General features: G+C 49.9%; 1 protein-coding gene and 1 pseudogene across 1 annotated transcript; both read right to left on the minus strand.

The window, feature by feature from the left end:
* Nucleotides 1–11,354: 11,354 nt before the first annotated feature.
* LOC118654974 (zinc finger protein 296-like) lies at nucleotides 11,355–12,245 on the minus strand. The gene has a single exon (XM_036306284.1). The coding sequence runs from the start codon at nucleotides 12,243–12,245 to the stop codon at nucleotides 11,355–11,357; it is 891 nt and encodes a 296-aa protein (XP_036162177.1).
* An 11,422-nt stretch (nucleotides 12,246–23,667) lies between these two features.
* LOC118654988 lies at nucleotides 23,668–24,164 on the minus strand (annotated as a pseudogene).
* Nucleotides 24,165–24,216: the final 52 nt, after the last annotated feature.

The following is a 24,216-nucleotide window of genomic DNA, read 5'->3' on the forward strand; positions in this document are numbered from 1 at the left end:
TGGTTATGCTTATATGCATGCATACAAGTCCTTCGGTTAATCTCTTACCCACCCCCTCAACCCTCCCTGGCCTTCCTGCTGTAGTTTGACAGTCTGTTAGATGGTGCTCTGCCTCTGTATCTATTTTTTTTTATCAGTTTGTAATGGTCTTAATTATCCATAAATGAGTGAGATCATGTGGTATTTTTCTTTCATTGACTGGCTTATTTCACTTAGCATAATGCTCTCCAGTTCCATCCATGCTGTTGCAAATGGTAAGAGTTCCTTCTTTTTTACAGCAGCATAGTATTCCATCGTGTAGATGTACCACAGTTTTAACTTTTTGAGGAAACTCCATACTGTCTTCCATAGTGGCTGCACCAGTCTGCATTCCCACCAGCAGTGCAAGAGGGTTCCTTTTTCTCCACATCCTCTACAGCACTGTCAGAATGGCACCTCATTGTTGTTTTGATTTGCATCTCTGATGATTAGTGACTTTGAGCATGTTTTCATATGCCTCATGGCTTTCTGAATGTCCTCTTTTGAAAAGTGTCTATTTAGGTCCTTTGCCCATTTTTTGATTGGATTGTTTATCTTCCTTTTGTTAAGTTTTATGAGTTCCCTATAAATGATGGAGATTAAAGCCTTATCGGTGATAACATTGGCAAATATGTTCTTCCATGCGGTGGGCTTTCTTGTTGTTTTGTTGATGGTTTCTTTTGCTGTGCAGAAGCTTTTTATTTTGATATAGTCCAATTTGTTTATTTTCTCTTTAGTTTCCAATGCCCTAGGAGCTGTATCGGTGAAGAAATTGCTTTGGCTTATGTCTGAGATTTTGTTGCCTTTGGATTCCTCTACTATTTTTATGGTTTCCCGTCTTACATTTAAGTCCTTTATCCATTTTGAGTTTATTTTTGTGTATGGTGTAAGTTGGTGGTCTAGTTTCATTTTTTTGCATGTATCTGTCCAATTTTCCCAACACCATTTATTGAAGAGACTGTCTTGACTCCATTATATGTTCTTGCCTCCTTTGTCAAATATTAATTGAGCATATTGGTTTGGGTCGATTTCTGGGCTCTCTATTCTATTCCATTGATCTATATGTCTGTTCTTATGCCAGTACCAGGCAGTTTTGAGAACAGTGGCTTTGTAATACAGCTTGATATCTGGTATGGAGATCCCACCTACTTTGTTCTTCTTTCTCAGTATCGCTGCAGCTATTCGGGGTCTTTTTTTATTCCAGATGAATTTTTGGAGAGTTCATTCTAGGTCTGTGAAATATGCCGTTGGTATTTTAATGGGAAGTGTGTTGAATTTATAGATTGCTTTGGGTATTATGGACATTTTAATGATGTTGATTCTACCAATCCATGAACATGGTATGTTCTTCCATCTGTTTATGTCTTCCTCTATCTCTTTTTTCAACGTCCTGTAGTTTTCTGAGTAGAGGTCTTTTACCTCTTTGGTTAAGTTTATTCCTAGGTAGCTTAATTTTTTTGGTGCAATGGTAAATGGGATTGCTTTTTTAGTCTCTCTTTCTGTAGGTTCACTATTGGTGTATAGAAATGCCATAGATTTCTTGGTGTTAATTTTGTATCCTGCTACATTGCCGAATACATTTATTAAGTCTAATAGTTTTTTGATGGAGTCTTTAGGGTTTTTATGTACAATATCATGTCATCTGCAAATAAGGACAGTATTACTTCTTCTTTTCCAATTTGGATGCCTTTTATTTCTTCTTCTTGTCTAATCGCAATGGCTAATACTTCCAGTACTATGTCGAACAGGAGTGGTGAGAGTGGGCATCCCTGTCTTGTTCCTGTTCTTAGGGGAAATGGTTTTAGTTTTTGTCCACTGAGTATGATGTTGGCTGTGGGTTTGTCATATATGGCTTTTATTATGTTGAGGTATGATCCTTCTATTCCCACCTTGCTGAGAGTTTTTATCAAAAATGGGTGTTGGCGCCGAAACTGGTTTGGCTCAGTGGATAGAGCGTCGGCCTGCGGACTGAAACGTCCCAGGTTCGATTCCGGTCAAGGGCATGTACCTGGGTTGCGGGCACATCCCCGGTGGGAGATGTGCAGGAGGTGGCTGATCGATGTTTCTCTCTCATCGATGTTTCTAACTCTCTATCTCTCTCCCTTCCTCTCTGTAAAAAAATCAATAAAATATATTTTTTAAAAAAAAATGGGTGTTGGATTTTGTCAAATGCTTTTTCTGCATCAATTGATATGACTATGTGGTTTTTTTCTTTCAATTTGTTTATGTGATGTATCACGTTTATTGATTTGTGGATATTATACCATCCTTGCATCCCTGGGATAAATCCTACTTGGTCATGGTGTATGATCTTTCTGATGTACTGCTGGATCCGATTTGCTAAAATTTTGTTGAGGATTTTGGCATCTATGTTCATCATCAGCACTCACCTGCTCAGTCCCAGTCCGCCAGGTGCTGCTTCTGCTCCCTCAGTGTCAGTGTTTTACTGGACAACATTGGCTTTGCTCCTTGCAAGCCCCACAGGCTAGCCTGGGGTCCCTGACCTTAGGGTAGAAGTGCTTCCACTTAGCTCTGTATAGTGGCGTCTGGGCCTGATTCTCTTACCCCGTGGCCAGATCCTTGCCTTGCTCTTTGCAGTCCCCCACTTTGCCCCTATCCTTCCCCAACTCCCCTCGGGCCATCACGGGACATCCTGCTCTTGTGGACTGCGCAGCTGTCTCCCAGCATTGGACCCTGGTCCCTTTCCTGCATGATTGTGGGGTCATGAGCTGTCTACGGGCCCCCTGCCCTCCTTCCCTCCTTCCCTGGACTCCCTCCCTGCTCACTCAGCACATGGCTGGTGTCATTCCCAGAAGACTGTAAGCCCCGGGAAGACAGGGCTCAGTACCCAGTACCTAGTACCTCTCACAGTACCCAGCCCAGTGCTGGGCCCAGAAAATGTGCTGGGTAAATGCTCGTGGAATTGAATCGCACCTTCTCTCAGAGCCAACAGCGTATGCACCATCATAGGAGACGGAGTGTAATGTGATGTTATAAGGAATCGAATTGTGTCCCCCAAAAATATGTCCAAATCCTAACCTCGGTACCTGTGAATGTGAATTCACTTGGAAATAGGGTCTTACAGGTGCAATTAAGCTAAGTATTGCAGGATGAGATAATCCTGAATGTAGGGTGAGCCCTAAATCCAATGATTTATAAGAGAAGGGAGAGGGCGATTTGAGACAGGCACCGAGCGTACAATGAAGGCCATGAAGAGATGGAAGCAGAGACTGGAGTCATCCGCTCGAAGGCATAACTCCACGTGGGAAGCCAGGAGCCGCCAGAAGCTGGAGGAGATGTGGAAGGATTCAGATGGAGACGCCCTACAGGTTTTCGACTTCCGGCCTCCAGAATTGTGAGAGAATACATCTTGATTGTTTTAAGCCACTACGTTTGTGGTAATTTGTTCTGGCAGCCCTGGGAAACTTATATGGGTACTTTGAATGGGATCCTGAAATGGAAAAAATTGACATCAGTGGAAAACTGATGAAATCCAAATTAAGTATGGCATTTAGTTAGTAACATATTAATATCGGTTTGTTAGTTGTGAGAGTGTACCATCGTCATGTAGGATATGAACAACAGAGGAAACTGGGTGTGGGCTATATAGAAACTGTATTATTTGCCTAGCCTATTGAAAATGTAAAACTATTCTAAAATTTAAAAGTTAATTTTAAAACTGCATGGGAAAAATCTGCATTGACATAGGTGGAGTGTAACTTGCAATTCAGCCAGTGGGTGGTTCTGTCCCACACACTGTGTGTCTCAGTAGGCAAACTGCCAAGGCCTGTGGGTTGCCCAGTGGGCTATGTCTACTCCCTTCTCACCACTTCTTCCCACGGCCTTGCCCTCACCTCTCCTGTCCCCTCACTTACTTTTTTTTTTTTAATCCTCACCCAAGGATATTTTTCCATTGATTTTTAGAGAGAGTGGAAAAGAGAGGGAAAGACAGAGAGAAACATCGATGTGAGGGAATCACATCAATTGATTGCCTCCTGCATGCACCATGATCAGGGCCCGGGCTGGGGAGGAGCCTGCAACCGAGGTACATGCCCTTGACCAGAATCGAACCCGGGACCCTTTGGTCTGCAGGCCGATGCTCTATTCTCTGAACAAACCAGCTAGGGCTCCCGTCCCCTCACTTTAATTCAAGTGTACACCTTCAGTTGAATAGGAATCAGTCCTGACCTCTTTATAACCCCATGAAAAACATCATCTGCTTGGAATTATTTTTGACTCAGAATGAGTGAGCCCTGAGTTTGGACAGGACCCTAACCATCATTTTGAGGGTGTCTGCCCCTCCCAACTTTTCTGAGAATTTTTACCCCCACAGCATGGATGTCTCTGTCACCATGCTCTTATGTTTGAATCATGACACTCCACCCCCATGACCACCACTGATTGAACCAGGACTGAACGCCTGACTCAGAGGAAGCCAAATCCAAAGTCTTGCCAATGGCCTTCCAGATTCTTGGGAAAGAATATGAACTAAAAAACACCAGAATCAGAGCTGAGAGCCGAGTCACCACAGTGGGGCTGGCCTGGAGCTGATCTCATCCCCTCCCCACGCCCCACCCCCCACCCCCCACCCCCGTTCCGCAGCCAAGTTGCTCGGGTTTCCCTTGGGTCCAGTGAGAGCTGACTTCTCTCCAGAAACCCCACCTAACCTGAGCTGCCGCGAGAAGGTCACTCTTACTTGGTAACCGAAAGGACACTGGCTGGGAGAGCCACTCTGTTAAACTCCCCATTCCGCTTGGGATCAAGTAGTTGTGGTCGTTCACCATTTGCTTGAATACCATCAGAACAAGAATCTCACTTCGCCACGCAACCCGTTTCATAGTGGACAGCTCCGCTTCTTAGATGGGTCTTTTTGATTTTGCATCAAGAAGTGTTCCTTTTCATCCCAGTTTTGCCATTCTGGGCCCTTTAGAACAAGACCCATATTGTGTGTCTATCTTTATTGTTCTATTTTTTTTTTTTTTAAATATATTTTATTGATTTTTTACAGAGAGGAAAGGAGAGAGATAGAGAGTTAGAAACATCGATGAGAGAGAAACATCGATCAGCTGCCTCCTGCACATCTCCTACTGGGGATGTGCCCGCAACCCAGGTACATGCCCTTGACCGGAATCGAACCTGGGACCTTTCAGTCCGCAGGGCGACGCTCTATCCACTGAGCCAAACCGGTTTTGGCAATTGTTCTATTTTTTTTATTTATCAAAGTAATACTTGCTCATGGTTTCTAAAAAGTAAAATCTTACAGAAACCACCCAGTGGTTTGGCTCAGTGGATAGGACTCCTCCTGCAGACTAAAGGGTCCCGGGTTTGATTCCTGTCAGAGCACATGCCTGGGTTGCAGGCTCGATCCCCAGTAGAGGGCCTGCAGGAGACAGCCGGTCCATGATTCTCTCTCATCATTGATGTTTCTCTCTCTCTCTCTCTCTCTCTCTCTCTTCCTCTCCCTTCCTCTCGGAAATCAAAAGAAGTATATATTTTTTAAATCTTACAGAAACCTTGCACAGGCGTTCTAATCCCTTTCCCACATGACAGCCCTTCCAAGGTTTGATGACAGTGACCATGCAGCCTTCTCTCTGAGCTGGGAACCCTCAATTCTTTCCTCATTTCTCACTCACTCTACAGTAATTCCAAATTTTGCCCCAGGTCTGATTCTCAGTTATTCTGCAGTCAGCCAGAACCCAGGGAGGTGAATATGATCTCATGTGTGTAAACCGAGATGTTGTGCTGAGACTAAAGACTGAATAGAGCCACGGGAGGGTATTTGAAAGAGGCAGACCAACAAGGAAGGAGGAGTGTTAAGAAGCTGCATACCTGCTTCAGGAGGCCTCAGAGCTGAGGGCTTGCATGTTAAGGTTGAACCATGAGGAAGAATTGTCACTGAGGGAGAGAATGTGAGAAAGTCCTGGCCTGGATCACAAAGGCGACCAGCGGTAGGATATAGCACGAAAGGAGGGGGTGGGACCTTACCTTTTGGGACTCCTGCTCGGACTCCTGCTCACCCCCCATCCACAGCACAAGTGCCCAACTGGCCTGGGAGGTGCTTTCCATTCTCAGAGTGAAGGAACATTTCTGCTTTGGACCCAGGCCAGACAGAGATGTGGGATGGTGGAGTGGACTAATCACGCCAACAGAGGCTGTGCCTGGGAGTGAAGGGGCGGCTGGCACAGCCAGGCACTTGTTCTGCACTTGCAGACAAAGGCACTCAGGAAGCAGCCTCTGAGAGTCAGTCAGCTCTTGAGTGGAACTCTGGTTCTGATGTGGCAAAATATCCCAAGGAGGAAAGGAAAGCACAGGTGACAAAAGAAATCAATGTACTGTAAATGCACACAGGAACCTGGCTTATAAACTCAGAATTTTAAAATAACAGGCACCGCCCCAGCTGGTTTGGCTCAGTGGACACAAGTGTTGGTTTGCGGATTGAAGGGTCCTGGGTTCAATTCCAGTCAAGGGCACATGCCCAGATTGTGCGCTTGATCCCCAGTAGGGGACTTGCAGGAGGCAGCCAATCAATGATTCTCTCTCATCATTGATGTTTCTATCTCTCCCTCTCCCTTCCTCTCTGAAATCAATCAAAATATATTAAAAAAAAATAACAGGCACAAAATCTGGCCAAAGGATACATGATCCAGAATAGGGAAGATAACTGGTTGTCCTGCAAAAGTCACTCTCCCTTTTTCCCTCCTAGAAATAACTGATCGTATACAGATGGGCCACTGGCCACCTAGCATAAAGACTACACTTCCCAGCCTGCCTTGCAGCTAGGTGTGTCCACGTGACTAAGGTCTAGTCAATGGAGTGTGAGCAGAAGTAAACAGCCTCTGGATCTTGCCTTTAATGAAGGATCTTGCCTTAAAGAGCTAGAAAGTAAATATTTTAGGTTTTTGTTAGCCATATTATGTTATCTCTGTTGCAACTACTCAACTTAGACAATACTTAAGCAAATGAGAGAGGCTATGCTCCAGTAAAACTGAGTTTACAGAAACAGGTGTCCAGCCCACAGGCTGCAGTCAGGCAAAGGGACTCACCCTCCATGTCCCAGGTCCATTTCACAGTTCTGCTCCGTGCCAGTTGGAATACAAATGAGAAGGTGAGCCCACTTGGACCATGGAGACAAAGGTAACAACGCCCTGGGGATGGGGCAGCCATGAGTTAGAAGGAGCCTGGGCCCGTGATGTCTTTGTAGAGCAAGGCTGCCCTGATAGGGCAGACCTCGTGTGAGAGAGGAACAATGTCGATCTTGTGTATGTCCCTATTCGGGATCTCTGGTGCACACACCCTGCCACCGGTGACAAGGAAAGCAAGACAGACGGTCTGACCCCTTTCCTGTGGGGTTCCAGATGAACAAATAGGAAATGAGGTATTATTAACCAGGGGCCCACCGCCTGTTCTGGCATCCCCGGGCCACTCCTGTTGACAAAGTCCACATCTAAAATATACCACCCACTGGCCACCAAGACCTAAGAGAGGAGAGTCCTGATACACATGTGAAGAGACAAGGAGAGAGAGAGAGAGAGAGAGAGCCAGGTGGCCAAACTGCAAAGTTATCCAATTTCGCTTCATGACAGTGATAGAGGGACTTATAATCTGATAGAGCACGTGAATTAATCTGAAAAAATAATCATATTATTTTAAATCTTAGAACACATATACTTATGTGACTAGGGAGTCAAGTTTCTTATATGTGAATAGGGAGTTAAGTTTTTCTTAAGTTTTTTTTTTCAAGGCCTGTGCAAAGCGGTTAAGGAAGTGACTCAGCTGTGAATCCAGCAAGCAGAACCGATGAGCAAGGTCAGACTGACCCACCACGAGTCAAAACATCATCTCATCAACATCATCTCATTGCCTGATGGCTAAGGGCAATAGCTGATGTCTGCGGACCCCCAGGGCCACCCATAGCTGCACTCTGGTCCCAGCCTCACCCCAGCCCCTTCCCCTTTACAGTCCTGTCCCCTGCACCTTGCTGTAAGACAGGATTTGAATGCTTGTAAGCACCCTGTCTTCTTGGTTGGCTGGCCTTCTCAATAAACACCTTATGTGATTTGTTATTGGACACAGCGGGGTGGGGTGGGGGGGGGGGGGAGAGGAGGTGGGGTGTTCCTGGTAACAACAGGAGAACACCAGAGAGAGCAAGCAAGAAAGAAGGGTCCTATCCTATTGGCTCCATGCCTCAGGCTCACAGAAGCAGGAAATAGAAAAGAGGCTGATCTGCTATGCATAATCTGTTATAGTGGCCTCGCCCACAATGTGGACTCAAACCAATCAGATCCTCAATAGCAGGAAGGTGGCACTAGGAGAACACTGCCCACTCCTCAACCAGCAACTCTCCCACCGGCCAAGCCTTGCCAATCATGTTCAGAGCAGAAAAGAACAAGGAAAAGATAATCCCATAAGGACTATTTGGAACCGATTTTAAATCCTTATACAGGTTATGTTGCTATCTGATTTCTCTCCATGTGGACATATATCTTTTCAAGATGGGACGCCTTAGTTCTCATCTACAAGATCGGCAATAGCCGACAGGTCAAGGCTGCTCATGGGAATGGAACAATGTCGGGTCACAGCCCCTCTGCTAGGGCCTGGACCTCCGTGGACGCTGGGAATTGGAAGACATGAGGAGCCCCAGGCATATAGGAGAGACTTTACTGTAGACCAAGCAGTCATTGCAGATACAGGAGTCATCAGACAAAGTTGTTTTCAAAGTAGTCCCACAAAGCAGCCATGCACCGGCTGGTCAGCAACACAGTTTTATATCAACTCAGACAAAAGAGGCTTCTTGCTAAAGAGTGGTATCAATATTTGGGTTGTAGAAAGGTATGCCTGTGCAGTGCATACAGCAGGCATGTCAAACTCAAAGGCTCACACGGGCCAAATAAACAAGGTTTAAGTATATGTGGGTCACAAAAAAACAAAGCTTCAATTTTCATAGAAACGTGAGCTTATTTCGATAGACACATGCTGAATACAAAAGGCTGAAATAAATGAGTCACCATTAACATAAAATCATAGAACAGTTTAATAAAAATTAATATTTTTTCTTGAACATTAACTTACCAGACACTGAATAACTGCACAAATAAGCGTAACGCACATAAACCTATTTTTTCTTGTTCTCCGAAAGCAAAATATTTTGTTGCGCACACCAAACAAGTCGGTCCAAGACTAATGACATGGCAATCAGCTGCTAAAATATCCGCTGCTAGTATTAGTGGAGAGAAATGGTGCACCTGCGCGTAAGGCGCGTTAGGGAAATGAATGCAACATGATTATAGTAATCTGTCATTAGCGAGCGTTGTAGTTCGTTATTAATAATTATGTATAACAGGATATTGTAAAAATTAAGTTACGAAATTTTTATTAAAACGTTTCTTACATACCGTTATATTGGCTGGGCTGCAAAAATATTCGTTATGGGCTGCATGCAGCCCGTGGGCCGAGAGTTTGACATGCTTGGCATACAGTAAAACTGCTGTGTCAATGCTTTGCACAAGCGTGTGGCACATGGGCTTTAAACGTCCAGTGTACTTAGGTCAGGGTCCCCCTACACGGAATGCTACAAACTCTCCTAGATGTCACTCAACACCATGTGTCCAGTGCCTGCAGGTGCTCAGACCACGGTGACGGAGCTTGGTGGGGCTTGAGGAGCCATAATGTAGGCTGCTTCTGTCACTCAGCTTCAACCGACAGAGGACATGTTTCCCCCCAAGCAAAATTATGTTTTGTTTTGTTTTCTTTCTAAGAAAAAAGACAAGCCATTCAGGGATGGGACAGGAAACTCACTTTATAAACTAAAGATTGCTTTTATCTCCTGAAACTTAGTTTCACAATAAGATTCTTTTCTGCTTCTAGAGACATCACTCACTCATACTCTAACCAAACTATTTTGTTTTTAAAAGTCAGTACCTCAATTAGAGGAGAAATAAACTGTATTAAAGCACGCAGCTTTCCAGGGGATTTTTTCTTCGGCAGTGCGCCCGGGGCAAATATCTCTCATCTCCTCTCCTCTCTCGTGTTTGGGCTTGGGGCCTGATGTTATTGCGATGTCAGCTGCTTTGAGCCAAAGTCAGAGGCTGGGACCAGCATCATCTCTGTAGGAAGAGAACCAGGTGAGAGACAGTCTAGTGGCTGGTTTTCAGAAGGCCCTCCTTCTGGAAGTTTCCATCAGAGGGCTTAGGAGGAGAGGCATGAATGGGCTGCTGCGTGTCAGCAGGGAGGGCAGAGCAGCAGCTGCAGGCCACGGGACCCAGGAGCTCCACGGCTGCAGCACTCTGTGCTTTTCGTTGTGTGTCTTTCTGCACGGGGACCTTCCACTGAGTTGGCTTTCTCCATCAGGCTGAGCTCATGGCCATCAGAAAATCATGGACTCGCATGGTAGTTCACGTCCCTGACAGCCAATTGAAAAGGAAAAAAAGAGCAGAACTCCAAGAGTGTGATTGATTCTCCAGAGTCATGTGCCTCCCCTAGACCAACCTTTAAGGCCCAGAAAGTGGGATGTGCTCTTTCTTTTTTATATATATATACATACACTAGAGGCCCAGTGCATGGATTCATGCATGGGGGGGGTCCCCCTCAACCTGGACTGTGCCCTCTCCAATCCGGGGCCCCCCGGGGTATGTAGCAGTGCACAAAGTGGCAGGCAGCCGGGGAAGAGCCGGAGCTGGGCTCGGCGCTCAGCGCTCGGTGCTTTAAACCACTCGCGGCTTGCTCCCTTGCTGCTTGCTCCTTACCGCCGCTGCCGCAGAGGCAGGAGAGGCTACCGCCACCACTGCTGTGCTCACCAGCCATGAGCCCGGCTTCTGGGCTCCGGCTGTGGGAGCGCACTGACCACCAGGGGGCTGAGTCACAGGATACCACGAACTCGGTTGCTAAAACAACAAGGCCAAGATCAAGGTGCTAGCTAGCTCAGTGCCTGTGAGGGCACTCCTCCGTGTTTTCAGAGAGACACCTCAGGTGGCAGGGAGGGAGGGAGCTCCAGTCTCCTATTTGTTTTTTATTTTATTTTTTTAAATATTTTAAAACTAGAGGAAGGGAATGAGGGAGGGAGGATTCATTCACAGCAGGACGTGATCAACAGATACTTGAGTAGTGGTACCAGGAACAGCAGGGGGGAAGGGCATTCCTGCCACTCGGGCCTCCCCACCCGCTTGGGGGTGCTTCTGCCACAGGTGTCCGTCCCGGGTGGCCCGCAGGCGGAAGGGCACACGGCAGTGGGGGCACCAGGCCGTGTATGCGGCGGCTAAGCTTGCTCCTCTGGACACAGGCAAAGGAGCAGAGGTCGCAGGTATAGGGCCGCTCCCGGGTGTGTGAGCGCCGGTGCACAGTCAGCTGCTGCTGTGGGCACAGGCGAAAGGACACTGGTCACAGGCGTAGGGCCGCTGGCCCGTGTGCGAGCGCATGTGCACCTTGAGGCTGCCGAAGGTGCTGAGGGTCTTCCTGCACACGGGGCAGGTGGGGCTCCTGTTCGCCCGGGAGCCCTTGGCCTCCACTTCCTGCCCCACCACTGCTGACCTGGCTGCAGCCACCTCTGCCAGGCCCAGCAGCGGAGTCTCTGGGGCCTCGGATCCCGTCCAGTAGATGGACAGTCCATGGTCCCACTGCGCATGGCCCAGCAGTTCCCAGGCCTCGGTGACTGGTCGGCCACAGCGGAGGCAAGTCAAAGCCTTCAGGTTCTCAAGTTCTGAGTCCGGGCCAGGGCTGGGCCCTCCAGAGGGCGGACAGCCCTGCTGCTTGTGGTCCATGAAAGCCTTGATGGCCTCCAGCGGGAAGGTCTGCAGGCAGAGGCCGCAGGTCAAGGTATCCGGGTGTTTGTCAGTCCAGGGCTGGCGGTCGTGAGGATTAGGGACCAGAGAAGTCCACGGCGCCGACTGGTTCTGCAAGTCGAGGGCGAGGATGGTACGGGCGGCGGCGGGCGCCAGGATAGGGCACGAGCGGGGTGCGCCCTCGAGGCTGCCCCTGCCGGGCGCGGGCACCTCCTTTGGGGAACGCTGCTGCAGCCCCGCGGCCTGTAGGGGCCACGGATGTGGCTCGGGCTTCACGTTGATGACCAGGTCCCCCATCTCTATCTCGTCGTCGGTGTGGGCGGCAGACTCGGGGTCGACTCGGCGGGGCATGCAGCCGGCCTCGCGGTGGGACCTGGGTCGCGGTGCGGACAATCCTGAGAGCTGGCGGGCGGAAGGTGCGCGAGGTGTGTGCGCTTGGGCTGCGATGCTCATGTGAGTGACTGAGGCGCCTGGCCTCGAACTTTTATACGTGCTGCCCTGGCCGTGGCTCCGCCCACCGGGGCGGGGCCTGATGGGAGCAGAAGGGGCGCCTGCAGGCACCTGGCTGGAGGCCAAACTCAGTCTGAGCCTTGCCCACGGGGATTGGCTGAAGGACTACACCTAAGGGCACGGAAGCTCAAGCGGCCAGCATAGGAACAGCGACTTCAGATCCCTTTTGGGGGGTTGCTGAAACTGAGGCACAGCACCCCCACAAACACCCAGGAGGGAGAAAATGGTAGGGGCTACGTTTCTCACTGTGTCCCTAACAGTATCTTGGACTCTTTCAGTAAATAATAAAAATTCACTGGGCAAATCTCTATTGCGTGCCTATGGTGCACCAGGTACTGTTCTAAGCACTGGGGACACTGCAGCGAACCCAACAGACAATAATCCCTGGCCCCCAAGTTGACTGGTTCAGGGAGACTACGCTCAACAAGATAACTATGCAAAAGAGAGTGCCTTCCTGGGTGACCTGTGTCACCTGGAGCCAAACAAAGCTAGGAAGGGTTAGAAAGGGGCAGGGTGAGTTGTGGGGGGGAGGGGGGAGGGGAGCGGGACTCAAATTTCTCCCCACCCCACGGAAAGGTATGGTGGTGTTGAGACCTGAGAGACGTGAGGGAGTCAGCCAGTCTCTGTTCAGGAATAACTAGGAGAGACAAGATGGCGAGGAATAGGCAGATGCGTCCCAGGGCTTGTCCCAGAGCAAAAGGAGTGAGCAGCTGAAACTAATAACACCCACCCCTGAATTGGCGAAGGAGACTCAGCTGGTGAGACAGTTTGCAGCCGGGAAGGGCAGAGTTCCCCTGGAAAGGTAAAAACCAGGGATCTGGGCAGGAAAGTTTGCCAGACCTCTGAGCCCAGAGGGTCAGAGGGAGACCGTGCAGCACCCAGCTGCGTCCCTTGGGACAGGCACAGCCCCTGACTGTGAAAAGGAGATTCAAGGGATTGTTGGCGCCAGGGGATTTGAGATCTGGTTTCCGTAATTACGGAGGACTGAGCCTAGAGCGGGCAGCCTGAAGCGCTGACCGGACCATGCAGTGCAGGTGGGAGAGGAGCTCCCAGAGACTCAGCCTTCCCCGTTTCTGTGGCCGGCGTTTGTGTGTTTGTTTTCACTGAACCCTGTTCATAGGACATTTCGGATACAGACACTCACCCGTGCTGAGGAGCGGGAGAAGGTGCGGACGAGTGGAATCTGGGGAGAGGGTAGGGGGAGAAGAGGGGCCAGGAGAGGTGGCAGCAAATTGAGTGCTGAGTCACCCCTGAGCCCAGGACCTGGGCAGCCATTTTCTCCCTCTCTTCTATTTTTAAAAAAATATTTTCATTGATTCCAGAGAGAGGAAGGGAGAGGGAGATAAAAACATCTCGGCGTGTGCCCTGATCAGGAATAGAATCAGTGACTAGGAAAGGTCAAGCTGGTGCATGGGATGATGCTCAACCACTGAGCCACACCAGGTCACAGAGCGCTTGGAAGACGAGAGAGATGAGACTGAAGATTGTCTTGTATCAATATAGTAGCAAAAGTAGTGATTCTTAAAAAAAAATATATATATATATGTGTATATATATATATGTATATGTATATATATATATATATATATATACACACACACATACATACATATTTGGAACTGGAAAGCATTATACTAAGTGAAATAAGCCAGTCAGAGAAAGATAAATATCACATGATCTCACTCATTTATGGAATATAATGAACAACATACTCTGATGAACAAAAACAGACCCAGAGACAGAGAAGCATCGATCAGACTGTCAAACCTCAGAGGGAAGGTAGGGGAGGGTGGGAGTAAGGGGGAGAGATCAACCAAAGGACTTGTATGCAAGCACATAGGCCCAACCAATGGACACAGACACCAGGGGGGTGAGGGCATGAGTGTGTGTGTGGTTGGGGGGGGGGGGTCAGGGGGTAATGGGGGGGATAAGGACACATATGTAATACCTTAATCAATAAAGAATTTAAAAAATATATATATTTGTATTGATTTCAGAGACAAAAGGAGAGGGAGAGAGAGATAGAAACATCAATGATGAGAATCATTGATCAGCTGCCTCCTGCACGCCCCCTGCTGGGGATGGAGCCTGAAACCTGGGCATGTACTCTTGACCCAAATAGAACCTGGGACCCTTCAGTCTGCAGGCGGACAAAAAGCAGTGATTCTTCCCAGCGGGGAAGCTATTGCACAAAGTACACACAGCGTCGGGCTGCAATCTCTCTTCCTCCACCAGGTGGGGTGGATGCACTGGCCGCTGCCTCTGCGCGTTCTCGATGGGAGCCAACCAGTGCCTCAGGACTGTGGATTACCTACCCCAGCTGGCTCCCTGGCCCCACTTGGCTCCAAGGCTGCAGAGGGCAGAGCCCCAAGAGGTCAGAGGAGGTCACCGCCTTGATGGAAGGTAGGACCTGAAAAGGAAGTTCTGACAGGGATCTGCATCCCACCGCAGGAGTCACGCGCCCCAGGATGGGAGCGAGAAGGAGGACACGGTGGGTCTTGGGGAGCAGCAAGGAGGAAGGGGAGACCTCTACTTCAGAGGGAAAGGGGTGGAGAGTAATGAGGCAGGAAGAGGGGAAGGTCCCAGGCCCCGTTCCCAGGTAGAGTCCAGGAGGTGACAGGCTTGGGGTGGAGTGGCTGCCAGGTATACCGGGGTGGGGTGGGGTGGGGTGGGGGGTGGACCCCGGACACAGAGCTCACACCCCTCCCCCACAACCCCCAGCAGAAAGGAAAGGTCAAGCTGAGTGAAAGGCCTACATATTGTGTGACTGCCAAAGAGCGTCCTTAGGGGAGGGTCCACGCCCTTCTTCTGGGGTGAAGCCCTTGTTTGCCTGAGACTCCCGGTTTTATTTTAGTATCATTATTTTTTTAATACATCTTTATTGATACAGAAAGGAAATGAGAGGGAGAGGGAGAGACAGAAACATCCATGATGAGAGAGAATCTTTGATCGGCTGCCTCCTGCACGCCCCCTACTGGGGACCGAACCTGAAACCCAGGCATGTGCCCTTAACCGGAATCGAACCCGGGACCCTTCAGTCCACAGGCCGACGCTCTATCCACTGAGCCAAACCAGCCAGGGCTATTTTATTTTTCAATTACAATTGTCATTCGATATTATGTTAGTTTCCAGTGGTACCGCTCAGGGGTTAGACATTTATTAAGTTGCGAAGCGATGCAGTTTGAAAGCCCCTGCTTCTTAAAGGAACGGTGACAGCCCGACCCGCTGTCCTCCTCTGACCCTCCCCTTCCCTGCTGTTTAGCCACTTCTCACCCTCTTACCTACGGACTGCACAGAATCCAGCCAGACACAGACAGGCTAAGGAACATAGAGGCCAAAAAGAAAAGGATTAAATCTTAAGAAAAGTTGCAGCCCTGGCTGGTTTGGCTCGGTGAATAGAGCACCAGCTTATGGACTAAAGGTCCTAGGTTCAGTTCCGGTCAGGGCACATGCCGGGGTTGCAGGCTTGATCCCCAGTGTGGGGCGTGCTGGAGGTAGACAATCAATGATTCTCTCTCATCATTGATGTTTTTCTCTCTCTTTCCTTCTTCCTTCCTCTCTGAAATAAAAAAATATATATGTTTTAAAAAGTTGCGCTGAAACCGGTTTGGCTCAGTGGATAGAGCGTCGCCCTACGGACTGAAGGGTCCCGGGTTCGATATCAGTCAGGGGCATGTACCTTGGTTGTGGACACATCCCCAGTGGGAGGTGTGCAGGAGGCAGCTGATCAATGTTTCTCTCTCATCGATGTTTCTAACTATCTCTCTCCCTTCCTCCCTGTAAAAAATTAATAAAATATATTTTTTAAAAAGTTGCATAAGCCTAAGCCCTCAGGAGAGTGCTAGCACCAGCCGGTGTCGCTGGCAGCAATCCTGGGGGACTGGCTGCTACAGGTTCCACTCCAGGGGCCACCTTGGGAAGGAAACCTACTCCCAGGGGTGTTGCATCAGGCCCCACGTGGCCTTGCTTCTAACAAAGCATCGCTGTTCCTGGAAATACTGGCCTCAGCCACACCTGTGCAACCCAGGAACTGTCTGGGTTTGTGAGTTAGACTAAGGGTGGGGCTGAGGGTACAAGGCAGGCTTATGTACAGCAAGCATGTCAAACTCAAAGCTAACACAGGCCAAATAAACAAGGTTTGAGTGTATGTGGGCCGAAAAAAAACAAAGGCTTCAATTTTCATAGAAACGTAGCTTTATTTCAATAGAGACATGCTGAATACAAAGGGCTGAAATAAATGAGTCACCGTTAATATAAAATCATAGAACATTTTAATAAAAATTAATATTTTTTCTTGAACATTAACTTACCAGACACTGAATAACTGCACAAATTAATAAGCGTAATGCAAGTAAACTCTTTTTTCTTGGTCTCCGAAAGCAAAATATTTCCTGTTGCGCACACCAAACAAGTCAGTCCAAGACTAATGATGTGGCCATCGGCTGCTAAAATATTCGCTGCTAGTATTAGTGGAGAGAAATGGTGTGCCTGCATGCGTAAGGCACGTTAGGGAAATGAATGCAACACGATTATAGTAATCAGTCATTAGTGAACATTGTAGTTCGTTATTAATAATATGTTTAACAGGATATTGTAAAAATTAAGTTACAAAATTTTTATTAAAACGTTTCTTACAGCCTTAGCTGGTTTGGCTCAGTTGGCCTGCAGACTGAAGGGTCCCAGGTTTGATTCCGGGCAAGGGCACATGCCTGGGTTGCTGGCTCGATCCCCAGTGGGGGGTGTGTAGGAGGCAACCGATCAATGATTCTCTGTCATCATGGATGTTTCTGTCTCTTCCTTTCCTTTCCTCTCTGAAATCAATAAAAATATTTTTTAAAAATAAAAAAACATTTCTTACATACTGTTACATTGGCAGGGTCACAAAAATATTCGTTGTGGCCTGCATGCGGCCCGCGGGCTGCGAGTCTGACATGCTTGCTGTACAGACACAGATTGAGTGAACCCGGAAGCCACAGTTTCCCTCTGGCCCACTGTTGGGTGGTTTGGAGGCCTGTATAGGAATACCAGGGCCAAGGCACCCAGGGCAAATGGCATGGAATAGGGGTTTTTGTTTGTTTTTTTCTAATATATATTTTATTGATTCCAGAGAGGAGAGGAGAGAGAGAAAGAGATAGAGAGATAGAAAGCTCAATGATGAGAGAGAATCATTGATCAGCTGCCTCCTGCATGCCCCCTACTGGGGACTGAGCCCCCAACCCAGGCATGTGTCCTTGACCGGGACCCTTGAGTCCACAGGTCGACGCTCTATCCACTGAGCCAAACCAGCTAGGGCCCAAGTTCCTTTTTGGCTTAAGGTAGCCAGAGATGATTCTCTGACTGACACCCGGAACCCCTGGCTGATACACAGAGTAGGCCTGGGCTGTCGGGAGGGTGGGCTCTTGGGCTGTCACCCTGAGCCCCACAGGTCTGACCTGCCTTCCAGGACCCGAGAGCAAGCCCCGGGAGAGGAGAGAGAGCCCGGCGTCAGCAGGCCTAAGGAGTCCTGGTGAGTTAAAAATAAAAACAGAGGAAGAGAAAGGCTTGCTGTAATGACATGACTGGCTCTGTCTGTGTCTCCGACGAGCTCTGTGGCCGGCCGACTCTCCGTGGAGGAACTGAACCCTTCTTCTTCTTTCTCTCCTGACTAGACTTTCCTGCTGACTTTTGGGATTGGACTCTTTCCAGCAGGAATTCCCAGGCTCTGTTCCTCGGATGGCCAGCAAGCAGGAGAACCTCTGCAGTTCCCACCGGGGCCTGGGACAACCCTGAATTTACACGAGACTGTTCTCCTCCCAAAGGTAGGCCAGCCCAGCCCAGCCAGTGCGGCTCAGTGGCTGAGCATCCACTTATGAACCAGGAGGTCACAGTTGGATTCCCGGTCAGGGCACATGCCCGTGTTGTGGGCTCGGTCCCCAGTGTGGGGTGTGCATGAGGCAGACAATCAATGACTCTCTCTCATCATTGATTTCCTCTCTCTCTCTTCCTCTCCTGTCTTCTCTGAAATCAATGAAAATATTATTTTAAAAAAGGTAGGCCAGAAAGCCCAGACTCACTGAGCTCTGCTGCCTTCATGTGGGCACTGGCGGCCTCTCACATTCCAGAAGGACGGGGAGCCTTTTGAACTCATCCCTTCTGATCTTCTGGCTCAGCTGTAGCCGGGCGCACAGGAGCTGGGTGCCCACAGGCGCTGGCATAGCCCCAGACCGCGCATGCTAATTATGTGCTAGGGAAGCGCCCTACCCCCACCCACACTTCTGTATTCTGCTGGGCCCAAGGGCACACATGCAGAGGGGCAGGCTGCAGTGTGGGAAGTGGTCTAGGGCAGTGACTCGCCCAAGGTCACAGGGCAAGTTGGCCAAGGGGTGCATGAGGGTACAGTCTGGAGTCTTCACAGGTCTCTCCCTGCACAGCAGAGGCCTGGCTCTGCTCCCACAAGCAGGAAGCCCTTGGAGCAGCGGTTCTCAACCTGTGGGTCGCGATCCCTTTGGGGGGTCAAACGACCCTTTCACAGGGGTCCCCTAAGACCACCGGAAAACACATATATAATTACATATTGTTTTTGTGATGAATCACTATGCTTTCATTATGTTCAATTTGTAACAATGAAATTGGGGGTCACCACAACATGAGGAACTGTATTAAAGGGTCGCGGCATTAGGAAGGTTGAGAATCACTGCCTTGGGGCCTCCAGCGCCTGGAGCGACCAGTCAGTCCTTCGGTTAAAACGCGAGGAAGATATATGCACCCCTATGTTCATAGCAGCACAATTCACCATAGCTAAGATCTGGAAACAGCCTAAGTGCCCATCAGTAGATGAATGGATTAGAAAACTGTGGTACATCTACACAATGGAATACTACGCTGCTGTAAAAAAAGAAGGAACTCTTACCATTTGCAACGGCATGGATGGAACTGGAGAGCATTATGCTAAGTGAAATAAGCCAGTCAATGAGGGGGAAAAAAACCACATGATCTCACTCATTCATGGATAATAAAGACCATTATAAACTGATGAACAAAAATAGATACAGAAACAGAGCTGCCTCAAACAGATTGTCAAACTGCAGCAGGAAGGCCGGGGAGGGTTGCCGGGTGGGGGTGGGGGTGGTGGGGGTGGTAAGAGATCAACCGAAGGACTTGTATGCATGCATATAAGCATAACCAATGGACATAAGACACTGGGGGGTAGGGGAGGCCAGGGGATTGTTAAGGAGGGGGGGGGGGGAAGGAGACATATGTAATACTCTTTGTAATACTTTAAGCAATAAAAAAATAAAAATAAAAATAAACGCAAGGAAGAGGGAGCGGGTGGGGGAGTGGCCTGCAGCTTCTTAGCAGCGCAGCCTCCCGGTGGCAGGTGCAGCCTGGCGTGGTGCTCCAGGGCTTGGCTTGAGGGGTCGTGGGGCACCCTCGTGGGCCTCTCTTCGCCCCCCCCTTGCCCCCGAAAACGGGGGTCCTTCCAGGGCCTCTCTGGCTCAGAGGTCGTGGCCCGATTGAGGTCATGCAGCTGCGAAGGGGCAGAGCTGGCATCTGAACCCCTGCTGGTCTGTGTGCCAGACCCCCAACATCCGAGTTCCGCGTGAGGGAAGGCTTATGGGTGGAGGAGGCGCCAAGAATGGGGGAGCCCTGGGGGTTCCTCCCACCCCACCTTCCAGGACAGACCGGGCTCAGGCTTCTCTTAGGTCCGGGCGAGGGGAGCATGGGAGGGGGCAGCTTCGTAAAACTCAGAGGAACAAGATGGAGTCTCCCGGTGGGCATCGGGGTTTCGGGGGCTCGAGGTCACCGCCCTCCGCGCCGCTGATGTCCTTGGGCGAGTCCCTGCCTTGCTCCCCGCAGCGCCCGCGGCCGCCCCTGCCCCTCGGGCCGCGCATGCGCAGTGCGGCGCGCGGGAGGCGGCGGCGGCGCCCCAGGTGCTGCGCCCAGACGCCGGCCCGGAGGCTGCCGCTCGGCGCGGGGCGTGGCGCCGCCTCCAAACCCGCGGAGCCCGAGCCGGAGCCCGCAGGTCCCGGGGGCGCGCCGTGTCTGCGGTTCTCGACGGCGCGGGCCGGGCCGCCTGGATCCGCGCTCCCTGCCTCTCAGCGGGCGGCCGCCCGACGGGCTCCCCTCAGCCCCGGGCCTCAGGGCGGGCGCGGCGAGGCCGCCGGGGCGCTTCTTTCGGGGTCGGAGCCGCGAGGTGTCGGCGCCGCGGGGCCCCGGCGGGGAGAGCGCGAATCTCCTCCCCGGCGTTTCCCGGGAGCGCGGCCGGCGCTGGGCGATGTGAGGGCGGCCGGGCGCCTGGGGAGGGCATGTTCGGCGGGGCGTCCGCGGCGCCCCCGCCCCAGCGCCCCCTCCGCGCCGCCTCGTGATAAAAGCGGCGGCCGCGCTTCCTGACGTGAGACCCGCGCTCCGGCCGCCCGCCCGCCCGCCCGGCGATGACACGGCGCTGGAAGTGGCCGCGAGGCGCCGGGCGGGCCGTTGGCTGACCGTTTGCTGACCGGAGAGCGGCCGCCGCCAGCATGGGCTGCGCTGCGAGCATGTGCAGTTCCGGGACCCAGACCGTGTACCCGGGCGCCCGGGACTCCGAGGACGCGCAGGACCCCCCGGCGCTGCTGCCTCCGCCGGGCGGGGCCACCCCCGGGCCGCGGTGCCCAGGCCGGGCTCCGGGTGACGGACGGACGCCCGCAGCCCGTCCCTCCGGGCAGCGACCGGGCCCCGGGCCCTGATGAAGGGCGTTGTGGGGTGAGGACGCGTCCGGGCCGCTGTGGCGGCGGTTTCGGGGAGGCACCAGCCATCCGGAGCCCGGGGTCCTCTGTGAATTGTCCAAGGCGCTGAGGACGTTCCCTCTCCCCGAGCGGGACGGGGATCCCCGGAGCCGGGTCGGGGTGAACTTGGTTTCCGGTGGACGGAAGGGGAGGGAAGGGGAAGGAAGGGGGCGCCGCGGGGCCCGCGCTGCGTGGGGACCATCCCCCTGCGGCGCGTGCATTTGAGGTTCACGTCTCTCCGCAGACATGTGTGTGCAGTGCACGGATTTACAGAACCCGACCAGGAACGCCGGCTTTGAAACGTTCATCAGAACAAAGTTAATTTTTTTATATTAAGCAGTCGACTGGCGGAACACATTTGTGACTTTCTTGTCCTTTTTTTTTTTTTTTTTTTTTTTTAAATAGTTGAACGTCTTCTCCAAAGTGTATTGCCTCGGCTATGTTTTCTCAAACTTTCTGGGCCTTAATCTTTGCTAAATTTTCTTTTAAAGAATGATCATCTTTTTTTTTTTTTCTTTTTTTTAAAGGGGGAAATAAAGTTCAGTAGGGCACACAGCAGCAGTTTTCCAGGGCTCTGACTTGAACTGTTACAGCTGGAACGTATGCGTTGTTGATGTTTTACTAAAGGAGGGAAGGCAGATTGGTGCGAATGGTCACAGGTGGTTGAAGAGCAGCATCCCTCTTCCCGCAGCTGCTCAGAGTCGAGTCGTTTGCAAACTTAACCTGCTTTTCTGTGCAAACTTAACCTGCTTTTCTTTGCAAACTTAACCTGCTTTTCTGTGCAAACTTAACCTGCTTTTCTTTTCAACTGAGGACTGCGAGACCTCCCGAGCTTGAGGGCTGTAGCTGGGTTCGCTTTCTGTCTTAAGTTTGCATCAGTAGTCATGATATTTTTTTTTTCTATAACAGGTGGAGGTGATTTTCCCCACCCCTCCCTGTATATCACGTGAGAACTCACCTTGTTCTCGTTATCAGAAGGTGCGCGCTCTCTGGGTAGATTCTTCAGACACACACACCAGCAGTGGTTTTAGACCAGCCGTGGGCAAACTTCGGCCCATTTGAAATGAATAAAAGTAAAAAAAAAAAAAAGACCGTACCCTTTTATGTAATGATGTTTACTTTGAATTTATATTAGTTCACACAAATACTCCATCCATGCTTTTGTTCCGGCCCTCCGGTCCAGTTTAAGAACCCATTGTGGCCCTCGAGTCAAAAAGTTTGCCCACCCCTGCATTAGACTGTTGACCCAAGCTGCTCCGCATATCCACATAATGCTTATCCATTAAGTCTACCTAACTGGCTTTTTTTTTGTTTGTTTTTTTAAAGCATTACAGCAAGTGACGTTGAATCTGGAAACTTTTAACAGCTTTCAAGTTTTTTTGGCCCGAGTCTAATCTCGGTTTGTCTTGCATTCACTGATATTAAGCTTTTAGGCCGTGACAGTAGCCTTTTTAGCGAGAGGCCTTTCTGCCTTCGTGGCCTTTCTGTGGCGGAGTGGCTGTCTTGAAATGCCCCTGGTGTCTTATAAGCCTCTCCAGCGCAGCAACTTACTCTAAGCCTGTTATCCACAGTGCCCGATGTTCCCTGAGTTTCCAAGAGTCTTAAATTTTCTGTCCTGCTGTCAGACCGTCGTCTTGATTTGGGTCCCACAAAAGTACATTTGCCATGACAGTGCTTAATCCAGTGGCATGCGTATAGTGGGTGTTAAAGAAATGTTGACCGAGTTTGTATGTGTTTTTTTTTTATTGGTAACTGAATGTTGAAACATTTTCAGTCACTGGAATTTGATTCTGTAAAACCTCCAACATAGGCTTTAAGACTATATTATATTGCCCTGGCCAGTTTGGCTCAGTGGATAGAGCGTTGGCCTGTGAACTGAAGGGTCCCATGTTCGATTCCAGCCAAGGGCACATGCCTGGGTTGTGGGCTTGATCCCCAGTAGGGGACGTGCAGGAGGCAGCCGATCAATGATTCTTTCTCATCATTGATGTTTCTATCTCTCTCTCCCTCTTCCTTCCTCTCTGAAATCAATAAAAAAATATAGAAAAAAAGAGAAAAGCATATTATATTCAGAGGAGGGGTCAAATTGTAAGTAACAATATCACAACCACAGACATACTATAGTCTCATGCTTGTGACTCTCAAACTACATGTTGATACCACATCTCAATTACAGGTCTTTATAATTAGACATTTCTGGTAATAGGGCAGAGGTAAATATTGGCCTTTTTTGGTTCAATATTGTTTCTTTAAGGGAATATATTAAATATGCTCTAGAAATATAAAAATGCATGCTTAGGACAAACTGCCGGCAATTTAGCAAAATCGCATTATTTTACAATTAATTTGAATCCTTTTTATTAACATATCAAGATCCAATTTCTGTTCATTAAAATTTTTCTTCTTAAAAAATACAGTAAGTCAGCATATTGTTGAGTGATTTTCAGTAAGAAACTCATTGGGGGAAGTTTTTCTATTCCTAAAGCATAGAGTAAACACCAGTTCATCAGCACATGCTTGGGAGAGTGGTGATTAATTGCATTTTCAGATTAATTATTAAGCAGTGTATTCCCTACACTGTAGTGATCCCACATGTGTTCCCTGAAGCAAGTTGTGTACTCTTGAGAGAAATCTGGTGTTTAATCGGCACATTCCAGCACCGGGCCTGGAATCGAAGCAGCAGGGACGGGTAGGTGACCCCACGGAGCCTCACATGGCGAAGAGGATGAGGAAGGCGACCATCAAACAGAAGAGACCCAGGGCAAAGCCCAGAATGGCATAGGAGAAGAGCTGCTGCTTGAGAGACGGGTTCCTGGCATAGCCGATGATCAAACTGCCAAACACTGTTCCAATTGCGGCCCCTGAACCAGCCACACCCACTGCGGCAGCCCCAGCACCAATAAACTTGGCCTCTGTGTCAATGTCCCGGGAGACAACACTGGTTTGGAACTCCCATCTGGCCACCTGGAGTGGGAAGCTGCTGTAGGAAGACTGTTCCGATGGGTCTCTGGCCTGCTCAGGAAGCAGGCAGACACAGGCCGGATTAGACCCCGGGTGCAGCAGCGGATGAGAGCGGAGGGATGAGCAGTGCCCCGGTGGTCTGCATCTTTCCCGTCTCCCAGCGTTAGCTCTAGGCTTCAGAGCTCAGCTCCCCCACCCACAAGTTGTGTACC

This window comes from Myotis myotis, unplaced genomic scaffold (assembly GCF_014108235.1).
Source record: "Myotis myotis isolate mMyoMyo1 unplaced genomic scaffold, mMyoMyo1.p scaffold_m19_p_40, whole genome shotgun sequence".
NCBI lineage: Eukaryota > Metazoa > Chordata > Mammalia > Chiroptera > Vespertilionidae > Myotis > Myotis myotis.

Excerpts from the sequence above, each read along its gene's own strand:
- LOC118654974 (XM_036306284.1), bottom strand. The coding sequence starts at position 12,245 with ATGAGCATCGCAGCCCAAGCGCACACACCTCGCGCACCTTCCGCCCGC.